A 13,467-nucleotide genomic window follows, 5' to 3' on the forward strand; every position below is an offset into this window, starting at 1 on the left:
AAGCTACGGATTTTCAAGAAAAAATATTTCACATTGAAGCTTTGAAAGAGACATTCCAATTTGATTCGCATTCGCATTCGCAATCATATTCGGAAGCAATGGAGACGTGGCCTTACTTAGTATTGTACAGCGCCACAATTGTCTCTGGTGGTGAAAATTGGAACTAATTTTGTTCTCTATACCAAGCGCTTCTGCGTTTCCAAATATATTCCTACCAAGTTTGGTTGCATTCTGTCAAGTGGCTACGTCTCCACACTCTAAAAAATGGTATAGCTGAATTGGCAATAAAAGCATTGTTGATGAGTATTGCTAATTGGTAAATTAATATTGACTATAGTATAGTTGATGTATAAATACTGATTTGTTATTTATACAACACCAATTTTTTTAGTATGGCTGTGGTAAGAAAAAAATATTGCTAATATTAGTATGGTTAATAATATCATGCATATTGTTTATATAACCAGATTATTTAGTATTGCTAAAATAGCGATAGCATTATGGTTAGAATGGCTATTACAATATAAAACTCTTGTTATGGCAACAATGCGAAATCCCGCCTTTTACGAGTTGTCATGTAGCAGACATAATGATGGATTGTATAGTGGAAAGTTTAAATTATCAAACTATTCTTAAAAACTGGGGTTTAGAAACCCTAATAATGAAATTTCAAGGTAAGTGGATAGTCAGTAAGTTTCAATATGTAAATTGAAGATATGTATTTCTAAATGTTTATTTGAATTGTATTGCGCACAAGCATCAAAAGTCCCTTGTACGAAATAGTGTATTATTAAGCATTTATGACGCTTCCAAAATATTATTTTTATTATCACCAAATCAAAATACTTCAAAATAGAGACACGATGTGTTCACGCAATTGAGGGTAAGATTAGAGTTTCTAGTCCGTTTTTACTCGGAATTACGATATTGGAACCTGTTTCAGTCACTGTTCTAGTCTAACTAAAGTCTTACCAGGTAACAACTAACCTAACCTAACAATTTTTAATGTTTTAACTGCATTTTTGTAGGTTGGAAACTGGAGGGGCAACTCTAAACTTAATCCCGAAAATGTACAGATGAAATTATATAAGGTATAATAATGATTTAAGACTTCTTGTAAGATGTTTGTGTGAAAAGTTGAGAGAAAGGTTATTATTAATGTGAGAGTTCGTACTATTTGGAAGAGGCTTAAGCTTTTGCAGAACGATTCGATGCTTGAGGATCATAGTGATCCTATGTTAATATTTCTGCGTTGAGTTTTACTTAATTGGGCATTTATTCCGAAGTTGGACGTCCGATACTTTTCTACCAAAATTGCGTAAAAGCTATTAAAATGTATAATTTTTCAATTTCGCGAGTTGGGAGAAAGTGTAGGTTAGGTTAGGTTACGTTAGGATCTATAATAGAAGTACCTTTCGACGGGAGCTTCACGAAATTCAACAGTCAGTTCACATCACGTATAGCGATTCGGTATATTACCCGCAATATTGATACTATGAATGCTCGTTACTTTCCCACAATGCAACTATTCAGTTACCTTGCGCGAGGTAGTTCTCTTCGCTCGCTTAGTAGTCCCATGTTTATAACCTATTATATATAACAAATAGAGAGAGTTTTGTTGTATTATCCTTATATATTATCAAGCATACAAACGATCAAATTATACGTATCTTCCGTGCAAGTTTCAAAATTTTGCTGAAAACGGACGTCCAACTTTGGAATTTAACCCCTTAATTGTTATACTTTGTGCCCTTATTACTTTCTACAAACAGTATAGGTGGGATCAAGAATTTTAATAATAATTCACCCTTAATTTTTACTAATTAATGCTGAACAAGCGACAGCGAGCGAAAGTATGGTTAGATAGGCTAGTTTAGGTATGTGTAGCAACAAGAAAACACGATAGGTTACGATTTAATGCTTTTTAAGTGTGCTTCTGTCGCTTGCAGATTATTACAGAAGGCCTCTCTCTTTGTGTTACACTGACACAACCTTTGCACTTTTAATTTAATTCATGATGGTGATTTCAAACTTCAAAGCACATAAATAACAGGTGTTGCAGAAACCATTTTCTTTTTAAATCCGATATTTTGTTTGAACCAGTTCATTTTTTAAAAAAAATATATTTAGGCTAAATTAAAGTGGAGTAAACAAAGTCCCTATTTAAAACTAAGTAAAGGTGGGGCGCTGATTGGATTGAGTGCTCGGTTTTGACCTCAAGAAGTGATCTAACCCGATCAGACTCGGTCAGAAGTCAACTAATTCCTCAAATGATGTACCAGTAGTTCACAAATTATTTACCAGTCAGCCCATTCAGCAGTACTGAAGCTTGACCTAAGTTTAACCATTCAGTACCTTCGTACAAGGGACCATGAGCTAATGAAACTAATATATGAACTTAGTTGATCTCACAGTTTACTGAAATTAGTCAAGTATTCATAATGATTTTGTATGTGATTGTTCCCACGAAATGAAGCTTATTTTGCTTTGGGGTTAACGGCTGTATCACCGGAACAGTTTTAGAAAATTTACCGGGTCAGTTGGAGATTTTTTTTTTTTTTTGTTTGTTTGTTTATGAGCAAGAATGAGTGAAAGTCCTATAAGGGGAATAGTAAAAATGAAGAAATTGGTTATTTTTGATGTAAGCGACACTGTATGTGGAGGCGGATGGACCATTTCGCGGAGAGATATAGTTGTTATGATGTAGTGGCGCGAAGAGGAGTATGAAAATAGCTCGTGTATGTCAAGGCTGTCACATGTCGTCTGTTACGTACATAGAACTGTTCAAAAATAACGAGCGACAGTTGTTGAAATTTTGTGAAAGGCCAGTATACTGAAAAGGTTGACGGTGTGTGGAAAATGTGGAAATGAATTGAAAATACAGAAAGGAAAGGGAGCGTATTATTTTACAGCGTCAGGGAAGAAGGAAAACCATTTAGAGGGCTATTTAGCTGAGTACTTGTTTAAGGAAAGATGACCCCAAGAAACTGTTGTTCACGATTTTGAAGGTAAGTGACTTCTGTTTCTGCAAGTAAAGCATTATTAGTATGATACCATGGCAAGTGCTATTGAAATGTATATGATTGCGGAAACCAGATGTTTTCAGTACCTTCGCTTACGCATGTACACATCGTCGCTGACGGGCCTGCTCCCTTCGGGCACACTACCGCGCTGGTCCGCTAGCTCCGCCCTGCCTTGGCTCGGTTAGATAGCATTCGTGCACTTAGTGGTCACCTAGCACAAGTTGTTTTTTTGTTTTTTGCACTGTAGTTTTTTATGCCCTTATCCCAATGTGAGGTAATCTAATGTAAGTTAATGTAATCCAACGAAATATAACCGTATACAGTGCATTTTAGTACTTTTTTTCGATTTTAATACTGGTCCGGCGATGCGGCAGTAATGCCTTAGCTTTGTAATAAGCGAGAAGAAAATATAAACGTCATAGAAATTACAAGGTTCTAGAACACATGTCCCACTTCCCATTTAGCTGTAATAAAAACAGAAAACAACATATCCTGCGGTCTTCTAACCCGCTTTCACTTGCTGACGCTCGCTAGCAATATTCTGTGAAATAAAATTTAAATTTTGGTACAGAAAGGAACCAACCTTGCTAACCTATATGGGGAACCTGTGTTCTAGAACTTCCCCTTAGAATTTATCTGGTTCACACGTTGCATTAGAGCGTACGTTAAGTTAGGATAAAAGCCGGAAGTTTCAAACTTTTCATCGTGCCATTTTTTTATAACCAATTAACTAATGCAATTTAGCTATAATTCATAAAATTACATGAATTAACTGACAAAAAAATTGGGACTGGCGGTTGACGTGGAAAGTTGAAACTTGGCATACATAGCCTTCGGAGAAAAATATACAGGATTTTTTTCTTTCTTTTTAGTAGGTGAAAAGGAAGAAGGAGTAAAAATCCTATCTTATTTCGGTGTACTTAATAAAAAAGAAAGTCTTAGGAAATTGTATTTGAGTAAAAACTTTACATTCGGTATTCATGTAGGGTTTTCATAAAATTAACTAAGTAAATCACCAAAACTATACATTTCCTAGTTCAGTGAGGTTGTTTGGGAAAGTGAAAAATCTTCCCTTGTTATTTATATGGAGATACCTTCTACAGCAAAAAATTATTAAAAATTATTAAGTTAAATGATATAGCCCGAAGGTTAGAGTGATGCAGTTTGGCATGTTTGTAGCTTTCTGGAAGTAACTCACAAAAAAATATCAAAAGTAAAAATTTTTAGTTTTTAGGGTAATTCTAAAATAAAAAGAAAGATTTCCGGTGCTATTTAAATGCATGTTTGTTTTGGACATAAAATCTCATGTTTTAGGTAATTGAAATTGGAACAAAAGCTTGAAATTCGGTATGCTTGCAAGCTTTTGATAGCGATATGCAATCTTGACCAAAAATAATATCTAATTATAGAGAGATTTTTTAATTTTTTTTATTTTTATTTATTTATATATTATTTATTTTAGAAAACTGAAAACTCACAATTATTTAATATCATATCTTCTACATCTCAAAATGCTTAGACTTTTCCTGAACATCTGCGGATGAAATTTGGCATACTTGTGGGTTTATAAGGTGCGAGACCGTAGTCGGAGTAAACGGTGATCTAGGTGCGAGACCTCCAGCTAGCCGAAGGCTAGTCTTCAGTAACACGTACAGCTGCTGCACATGTTGGAATTGGAAGTCATCGATTGCGAGGAAAACAGAGCTAGTTGACATTTGCCTTCGAGTTTGGCCGGGTTACTGTTTTTTCTTGAGGTTGAAATCGAGCTCAATAGCACCAGTACCCTCAAATTACTTTATTCATTTTTTTAAAAAAAAAATATTAGGGTCATCGTTATTCCACTTTAAACTTTATTTGTTGAGATTACATATTAATGAAAATGTCTGGTCCATATAACCTTATTCAACAGTAAGGTTATGAAGGACGGGAAATACAGTTTAAGGTTGGACCTGAATCACTACTCGGTTTACATCCAAGAGAAATTGTTCTTCACCTGGACTTGAACTTGGGATCCCTTGATTAGGAAGGCGATGAGTTTATAGACTAAACCTTAGGACACGTGATAGAAATATGTTTAACCGATTTGCATTCTTGTGCATATTTTGCGTCACTTCAGGACAAAAACATACACAACTGCATAAGTGAAATCACTTTACAGACTTATAATTGAAATAAGGGCCACAGTGGCTCAATGGTAGAGCGTTCACCTCTGGTGCGTGGGGTCCCTCGTTCGATCCCAGCTCGCGCCAGTGGGCCGTCTGTCGGACAACACCGTGTGCGTAGGCTTTTTTGGGGTTCCCCATTTCCTCCTACTTTCTCCATTCCACCATTTCAGTCATTACTCATCATCACCGTCTCTCTTAGCTTCGGTGTATAAACGTGGCACGTTAAACAAAATATTTCATTTCATAATTGAAGTAAATGGACAATTTCAAAAGATTATACAGATTACAGAAGATTACTTTAATTCAAGTAGTTCACTGCATCCGAAGTACAGCGTCCTAATTTAAATTGCTTAGAAGTGAATAAAGATACTAATAACTTGTGTTCACTCTGGCTGTGAACCATTTATTTTATATTTTTGGCTTAAACCAATTGGATTTTTTAAAAATTTAAACCATCTTGGTTTACACCAACCAACTCTGATAGATAATAATCAAAAATACACAGCTAGTTTTGTGACTGCTTCCTTGAGTTAGTTACGTTTTAATTATATTCGTTTCGTGCCTATTCATTATTGAGGGACTTACATATCCAGATAGTTTTGTGACCTCTGGCGTAGGGTAGTTACGGTTAAGTTATGCTCGTATTGGGCTGTTGCGTTTTGGGCTACCAGATAGAGATTTCACTTCCGAACCATAGTGCAGTCCAACTCTAAATGCAGTAAGATGTATTATTTCTACACTGCTTCTTACTGGGACACTAGCTCTTGTATACGGATCTTGAACAATCTTCCTGTACTTTACTGGAGTTCCATTTTCCTTTCATATACCTCCAAACTTCCTGACTTGGTACTCTGTCTTACGTCTTTGCCCATTCAGTAAATACTGCATCCTTATTGCTTTCCCTGACGCTTTTCCATTTTTTGCATTAATAAGATTGCATCTACGGGCGTCGTTAGCGTGACGGGGACATGCCCCCCCCCATAATTTTCTGTGTCGTGTATAAAGTTACCAGCTGGCCAGTATTTTATTTATTTATTTTTTTTTTATTATTATTATTTGCACTGCATGAGTTACGGTATATCATTAATTTATTTCGATAAAATTAAACCAAATCATAGTATGTAATTAGAAAATAACTTGCACATGTGAGATATATCATGTGTTTCTCCCCTCCTAATATTTAAGAGCTAATGACGCCACTTATTGTATCAGTTGTATTCATCTGTGGCATGGATTCAACTGTTGTTTTTCTATTTAATTTCCTTTCTAAATCTTCATAGTCCAAGTGTTTATTGTATGTGGCATCAGCTTGATTCCTCGGTAATTTTCACAATTTTGTACATCTTCCTTCTCTTTGTATATAGATACAGTACTACTATATCCACTGACTATACTCTCTCCACTGACTTGGCATTTTTCTCTTGTCTGTAAACTGTTTTCATTAGATCCCATAGTATGCGGTAGGACAACTTCTGGTCCTAAGCACCCATGTTTTAGCTTATAGTTGCTTTCCCTGTCTTCATTTTCTTTAAAGCATATTCTACCTCTTCTCAGCTTATTTCTGAGATCACAATACCTGTAACTCCCAAGATTTGGTGTTCCATTACAAAAGACCTGCCTTTGGTTTCTTAATTTAGCAGCTGTTTCTTTGTTGATTCTTCTCCATCAACATACAGGGCATAACCGCGGTACATGAAGCTAGATTTTATACTTCATTCCTGGTTACTCAATTAAAGATATTTTTGCAATAGTAATTATGCTTTCCTCATTAGCATTGACAGATCCTTCATTCCATTCACATATTGAAGTCATCAAAAGTAACATTTTCCGAAAGACCAAACAAATGAAGAAATAATATCAAGAGAAAAGGCACAGAACAGTACCTCCTTAGTTCTACTTTGCCTCTTCAGGACAGACCTTCAGTTATTTGTATCCCAACTTCCAAGTAGGATAAATACTTTTTGTACATGCAATCACTAAGCTGTATTTCCGAAGAGTTTTTATTTTAAGAGCCATTTGGCTTAAACAAGCTGACCCACAACTGAAAGATAGGAATATGGGAAAGATGTCGCTCAGGACCTATATTTTAAGATGCTAACCGGTTTGAATGACATTGAAGAAAATAGCTAAGACGTGACTAAAAGTTGAACATATTTGTATAATCTGCCTAATTTTATCATGTTTTATAAAATTAAATTGAAAGAATGAAGAGTTGCACGATTCAATTTTTTCTTATTTCAGGGAAGTTTTATTCATATTTCTTTATTTCCTTAGAGCTTCTTCACATCCAGTTTGTTTTGCCTAGCGCTTGTGGTGTGAGGAGTGACGGATTCGATTCCCGAAAGGAGCTCAAAATTTATGTTCACCCAGCATCGTGTACCATAGATTCCAACATAATCTTTATATTGTTCGTTAAATAGGAGCTTTGTGCAATCTGTGTATTTCATTGAATAAACATTTGTTATTATTTCAGAGGAAGAAATCGATGATGAGGCATTCGAAAATTTAACTGTGGATGCAATAAAGGAATTAATTCCTAAAGTTGGACCACGAATGAAATTTATATCAAAATATAAATTGTACAAGGAACAGAAGATGAAATCTCCTACTTCATCCCCTGTGTCTTTCCTGTCACACAGCTCAGAAGGCAGTACCTTTAGTGATAGCGAGGTAGAAATAACTGATATCTTATTATTTTTCTCAAATATAATCCTACTTTGTTATCATTGTACATGTAATACCTTATTCATAAGTGTATTGTCAACCGTATTACGATTTTAATCGGTAGAGAAAGTGTTGGGTATAATACTCACTATTTTTTCAGCAAAGTGTTTTACTTGTAAATATAAACACCTTATAGTGCCCAAATTAAAATATACGCGCCTTTGGCGTGGGAGACCGGAGTTCGATTCCCGGCGGGAGCTCATGAGGTTCGGATTCCTCGTTAATCAGTAGGTCCACTTCTCATATAGCCTCGCTGCTGAACGGGACGTTAAACTCAAATTAACCCAAATTAAAATATCTTGGTAACAGTTTCAATGTACTTCTGACACCATCCTCAAATAGAGGAATAGAATGAGAAAAGGCTACCAGTATTTTCCCATTCTATTCCCTCTCTGAAGATGGTGTCAGGAATATACCGAAATTGTCAGAGAAGATGTAATTTTAATTATTACACTTTAATGTTTTAAAATTTGTCTTTTGCGTTCAGTTACTTATTGTACTTGCATTCTGTAAGGATTAGTCCGTGTCAATGTGTAAGTGTAAAAGTTGATGCTTCGCAAAAGAAAGAAAAAAAAATGAAAACAATTTTGTACGTTTAATTCACTCGTAAAAAATATTAGCAAGCTTTTTCCAAACCCAGTCATACTATTACTAACTCAGAACAAAACAAGGAAACTAATGATTTAAATCTTTTCTTTGTTACCCTCCTAGTTTTTTCAAACTCGAGTGCACATACGAGGTCTTCAGTGCTTGTGTGGATAGTGACGCGCCTTTGGCGCGATAGACCCGGGTTTGATTCCCGGCGGAAGCTCATGTTCCGATCCGACATTAAGCTGTAGGTTCACGTCTCATATAGCCTCGCTACTGAACGAGACGCTAAACTTAAACCAAGAAATCGAATGCACATACTTTCTTCAACGGCAGTAAATTAATATTCTGAACGAAACGTTAAATTGTGATCCATTTCAGATGATTCCAGGAAAAAAAATCCGTAAAAGAGACAATGTTTAAAAATATAATAATTATCCATATAATAATGTTTGCAATTTAATACTTAAATTATAGCGCACAGTGCAGCAGTTTTACATGTATTTAAAGATAGCAGAAAAATGTAAATGTAAACTTAATTGTAAGTTTGGTAAATGAAAGAGATACAAGAACTTACGAGTACGAATATCATATTGAGAGCCCTAAATGTAGCGAAAGTCCCGAAATTACGGTTTGATTTGATTCTCTAACAGGTTCTTCTAGTCTTAATAAATATATCTCTGTTTTACCAAGGTATATCTCTGTCCTTAACTGTATTCGACTTGATAGATACCAGATTGTTTCAGAGGGTCAATCCTCTGAGAAATATATTATGTTTTCTGAAAGAATATCGGAAGCGTCGATGAAATACCTTCTGAGAGTAATTTTTATTTGGTTAGATAATATTGTAAAATATGGAATACCTATCAAATTTCTAGTTAGTTTACTTTCATTTTTACAATAACGCAAAGATTGAACAAGTTAATACAGCCAGTTTTTTTCAAGGTGCGGTGATCATATCAATTTTCATGCTCGATATATTGCAGATCGTGATTTTGGGTACTTAATGTAACAGCAATCAAAATAGTCAAATGTTCCTTTTTACTAAGTTGAAAGACATAGATTTGGCCTTAGTGTAAGTTATTTAGTTAATTGTAGTTAAATGTCCCATTTTAGCACTGACGCTATATTAGACGTGAAACTACATTTTAAAGTGAAATCAGAAACACTGTAATGTGTTCGTTGCTCTTCCACTGATAATTGAACCCGGAACTGCGTAAATTATTCACGCACTCTATTCACTAACAGGCGAGGAGAGCTTCAATGTAAGTTTTGGCATGATGTTACTAAAATGTATTGTATTCCTCTATCCCCTTTTAATCATTCTCTCCATCCATTCTTTATCCCCATCTCTTCTCTTCTTTCCTACGACTTTGTTTGTTACAAATATTACTACTTGCATCGACATGGTATGCAAATTCTGTCGGTAGTGAATTCAGTGTGAAATGACCTAATAGCTATTTTTCCACCATCCAGAAACCAAGAAAGTTATCTACGTAAAAATGTATTTCTAATTATATGAAAACGTATTCTTTCCACTGGTTATGGTTCCAATTTGGTGCAAGTTTGGCAACATAACCATTTTGAGATACGAAGAGAATTCATTTTTCACATCTTGTACTTTTCCTTTTTATAAGATCGCATGTCCCTAAAACAATCTATGCTTCAGATTTGAGGTTTTCTTTAGTCTATAGTACATCTACCATATTTATTTATTTCAAGTATCAGTCTACTAAGTTCACTTCATACACCGTTGTCACTCATTACACTTGCACAGACACACACACACACACACTTTGTTTTAAGCAATTTTTGTGAATTTTATGTACAAATTCTGCGCATCCATGGGAATTGATGACTAACTCTCTCTCTCAGGTAGCAAGTTTTGAAGTTTGTTAGACCTTTCAGTGAACAATGACGCACTTAAAAAAAAGTACTTATTGTTGCTGTTACAAGGGTTATTTTGAGATAGCCGGACCACAAAAGACTAATCTTCATTTTTGTGTCAGGTAACATTGGAGCAAAAGTTTAAACAAATTATAGATGGTGGAGTGGGGACCATTGGTTCACTTAACATGAAATGCCACAAACAACTAAAATGCATTAATAAAATTGACATGAAACTGGTTATGATCAGCACACGTTCAAGAAAAGGCATCTTGAAGTTGTTGAATCTGTGCGTTGTCATAAGATAAAAAATAAAAGTAACGGCAATCAACAGTTGTTAACACTTTAAGGGAAATTACGCGCGTACGCAGTTGCGCTATGTAATTATATGCATTTATATTTTTTAATCATTGTATTTAATGAAGCTAATAATAAACTTTTATTCCAGGTGACAACTATTTCCTTTTTCCCTAGTGTTGGTGGTGGAGATAGGATAATCAATGCAAATGGAAGCACATTGTATTGTTACGAGGAACCTTGTGAGTAGATTGTAATTCTATCTCAATGACTTACGTAGAAAAGTATTTTTAATTAGACACATCCAACTAACACCGCTAGAAAACATGTTTAAACATTTATTTTCGGATTAATATTTATCTGTGTTATTGCATGAAAATGAAGAATGAGCATGGAAAAATGGTAATAGTTAAAGATAAGCATTTTGTGTGCTATTGCAGTTAGTAGTTAACCGAGCGAGCGTGGGTGAGTGGTTAGCGTATGCAGAGGTCCCTGGTTCGAATCCTGAGGCAGGCCATCGTAACAATTGTTTTCCAGGGTTTTTCTTAGTTTCATTAGGCATATGTCTGGATGGTACCTTGAATATATGACCCGCCTCGCCAACTTCGAAGCTCCTTTCCTTCCTTTGTTGTTATTTGTTTCAATGTGAAATGCCTTTCGGCTGTATTTGGAATGTTGTTAATAAATAGGTAAGATAATTAAAGGGTAAGTGTCCCAGTCGCTCGTATAAATTGAAATAGCCCTTATTTCGAGAACTTTCCTACCGTCCTCCCGCATATGAGAAACTTATTATAAAATGCAAGTGACTTTTAACTGATTTTTTTTAAGAAAAAAGGAAGAAAAGAAACAATATATACTATTTTTCTTTCTTTAAACAGATTTCATGATCAAAGCATCAGGTTGCTGAGATACTTTTCCTCAAATTGTTAAAAAAAAATGGTGTAAGACACAGTGATGCGATGAGCATTCACAAGTGAGTTCAATTGTGTCTTCAAATGAATATATATAAATATTGTTAATTTCTTCCTTACTTCTTATTTCTTACCTTGAGTTGAACATCTCTCGCATTTTATAACATGTTATTAATATACAGAAGATTCGCGTGAACATGCCAGTCGAAAAGCTCTTGAAATATTACACTATTATAATATATATTAGCAATTAGGACAGTGGTAAGTTGCGTATTCATATTTTATGATTTTAAACTTTTAACTATATATTCCAGTAGAGAAAATTATCGTTTTTCGGATGTAGACATTATGTGAGTTCCCTTGAATTTTATTTATGGCCCTCTGACTGGGACAGAGGTGTAGTGACCTGGAAATATTTCAGTTCTTGCTTCCATTATCCTGGTACGACTAAGGAAAACCTCGATTGTATAATGACAATCAGAATGGCAGTCCGAGCAGGCCACTTTTGTTTCAATTCACTTTTAAAGCGTGGGTGCAAGTATTACTTAAGCGCAGCCGTTACACGGGTATATACGGTCCACTCCTGGTTGTGATTTGTAAAAGAAAATATGTCAAAGTGTGAAGTCCTAACGCCAGCATGCATTTCTGTTTGCTTATGGTGATTGCTTTTACGTGTAATGAAGGTACTTCAATTAATTTATTTGAGAGAGAGAATAAGGATAGGTTAATATAGAATTCTTACAGCATTATTTTATTTATTTATTTATTGTGTATTCCAGTTGATGTAGTATGTGGTTCGGCAGGATCAAGAGATACATCCACAGATGTAGATATCTGCAAAAATAGCCCGTTGATGGAAGACCCCCAAGTGAAAGAAAGTGCAGCAAAAGAGGAATTCGTAAGTTTTCAGAACACATTGTTCCTGGTGTAAAATTACCTTGTATTTCACTTATAGAGCCCATGAAATTGATGAAAATTCACATCCAAAGATATATTTTCACTTGAATGGTTCTTCAGAGATGAAATAGACAAATAAAACTGATTGTAAGTGTCCGTTTATCCTCAAAGAGACTACCTATTCTTCGTATTTCCATAGAAGATTTACGTATATATAAGTATGTTGGTATAGCTTGTGTAACCGTTACTAGATTTAAAGTTTAATTTTCCAGATCGTAATAATTAGTTAGTCATGCATCTTTTATGACCGCAAGAGTGAGCATGTGTTTGGTAGGACGAACTCAATGTAAACATAACTCATATTCTTTATAACCTTATTTAATGTACTCATTTGATACCACATTCATTCAAATCGGCTCTTGGACTGTTATTAAACTCTTCTACGTGTACGTTATCAGGCATGGCGTGGGGGACCCGGGTTCGATTTCCAGCGGGAGCTCATGTGGTTCGGATTCCACGTTAATCAGTAGGTCCACGTCTCATATAGCCTCGCTGCTGAAAGGGACGCTAAACTAAAAATCAACTCAACGTTATCAGGCAGGACGGTCGCACTGCAAGCAAGGATTTAAAAAAGTAGATCGACTAGTGCTTACGCTTCTAGAATACAAAAAATGGCATTTCGGCGTTGTTCGTTTACGAAAACTACGAAACAGATATGAATGAAATTTAAAACATTTGTTTTCTGGTAGAAAAGATTGCAAGTGACATCAAAATAAAATTTCCATGTGAAAAATTGTCAAAGTTGTGATGCGTTGAAAATTAAATTCTTTTTCAGGTAATCACCAGAGATAGAAAAAAAAATACTGCACCCATTTCGACGAAATTTGGGACATATGTGTACTTTTACACATACATGCTCATGCTAGTTTTTGTTTTTCGTAGAAAACAAGAATTTCTTTTTGTAAATTTTTGAAA

General features: G+C 35.0%; 1 protein-coding gene across 1 annotated transcript; it reads left to right on the top strand.

Moving 5' to 3' along the window:
- Positions 1-232: 232 nt before the first annotated feature.
- LOC145686710 (uncharacterized) lies at positions 233-13,410 on the top strand. Its single transcript, XM_081760287.1, has 4 exons — positions 233-674; positions 7,662-7,858; positions 10,836-10,926; positions 12,375-13,410. The coding sequence occupies exons 1-4, from the start codon at positions 590-592 to the stop codon at positions 12,524-12,526; spliced, it is 525 nt and encodes a 174-aa protein (XP_081616413.1). The 5' UTR covers positions 233-589; the 3' UTR covers positions 12,527-13,410.
- Positions 13,411-13,467: the final 57 nt, after the last annotated feature.

This window comes from Thermobia domestica, chromosome 5 (assembly GCF_964235325.1).
Source record: "Thermobia domestica chromosome 5, izTheDome1.hap1.1, whole genome shotgun sequence".
In the NCBI taxonomy this organism is placed as follows: domain Eukaryota; kingdom Metazoa; phylum Arthropoda; class Insecta; order Zygentoma; family Lepismatidae; genus Thermobia; species Thermobia domestica.

Excerpts from the sequence above, each read along its gene's own strand:
- LOC145686710 (XM_081760287.1), top strand. The coding sequence starts at position 590 with ATGATGGATTGTATAGTGGAAAGTTTAAATTATCAAACTATTCTTAAA. Across the intron at positions 675-7,661 it reads CCTAATAATGAAATTTCAAG|AGGAAGAAATCGATGATGAG; the intron begins GTAAGTGGATAG and ends TTATTATTTCAG. Across the intron at positions 10,927-12,374 it reads GTATTGTTACGAGGAACCTT|TTGATGTAGTATGTGGTTCG; the intron begins GTGAGTAGATTG and ends TGTGTATTCCAG.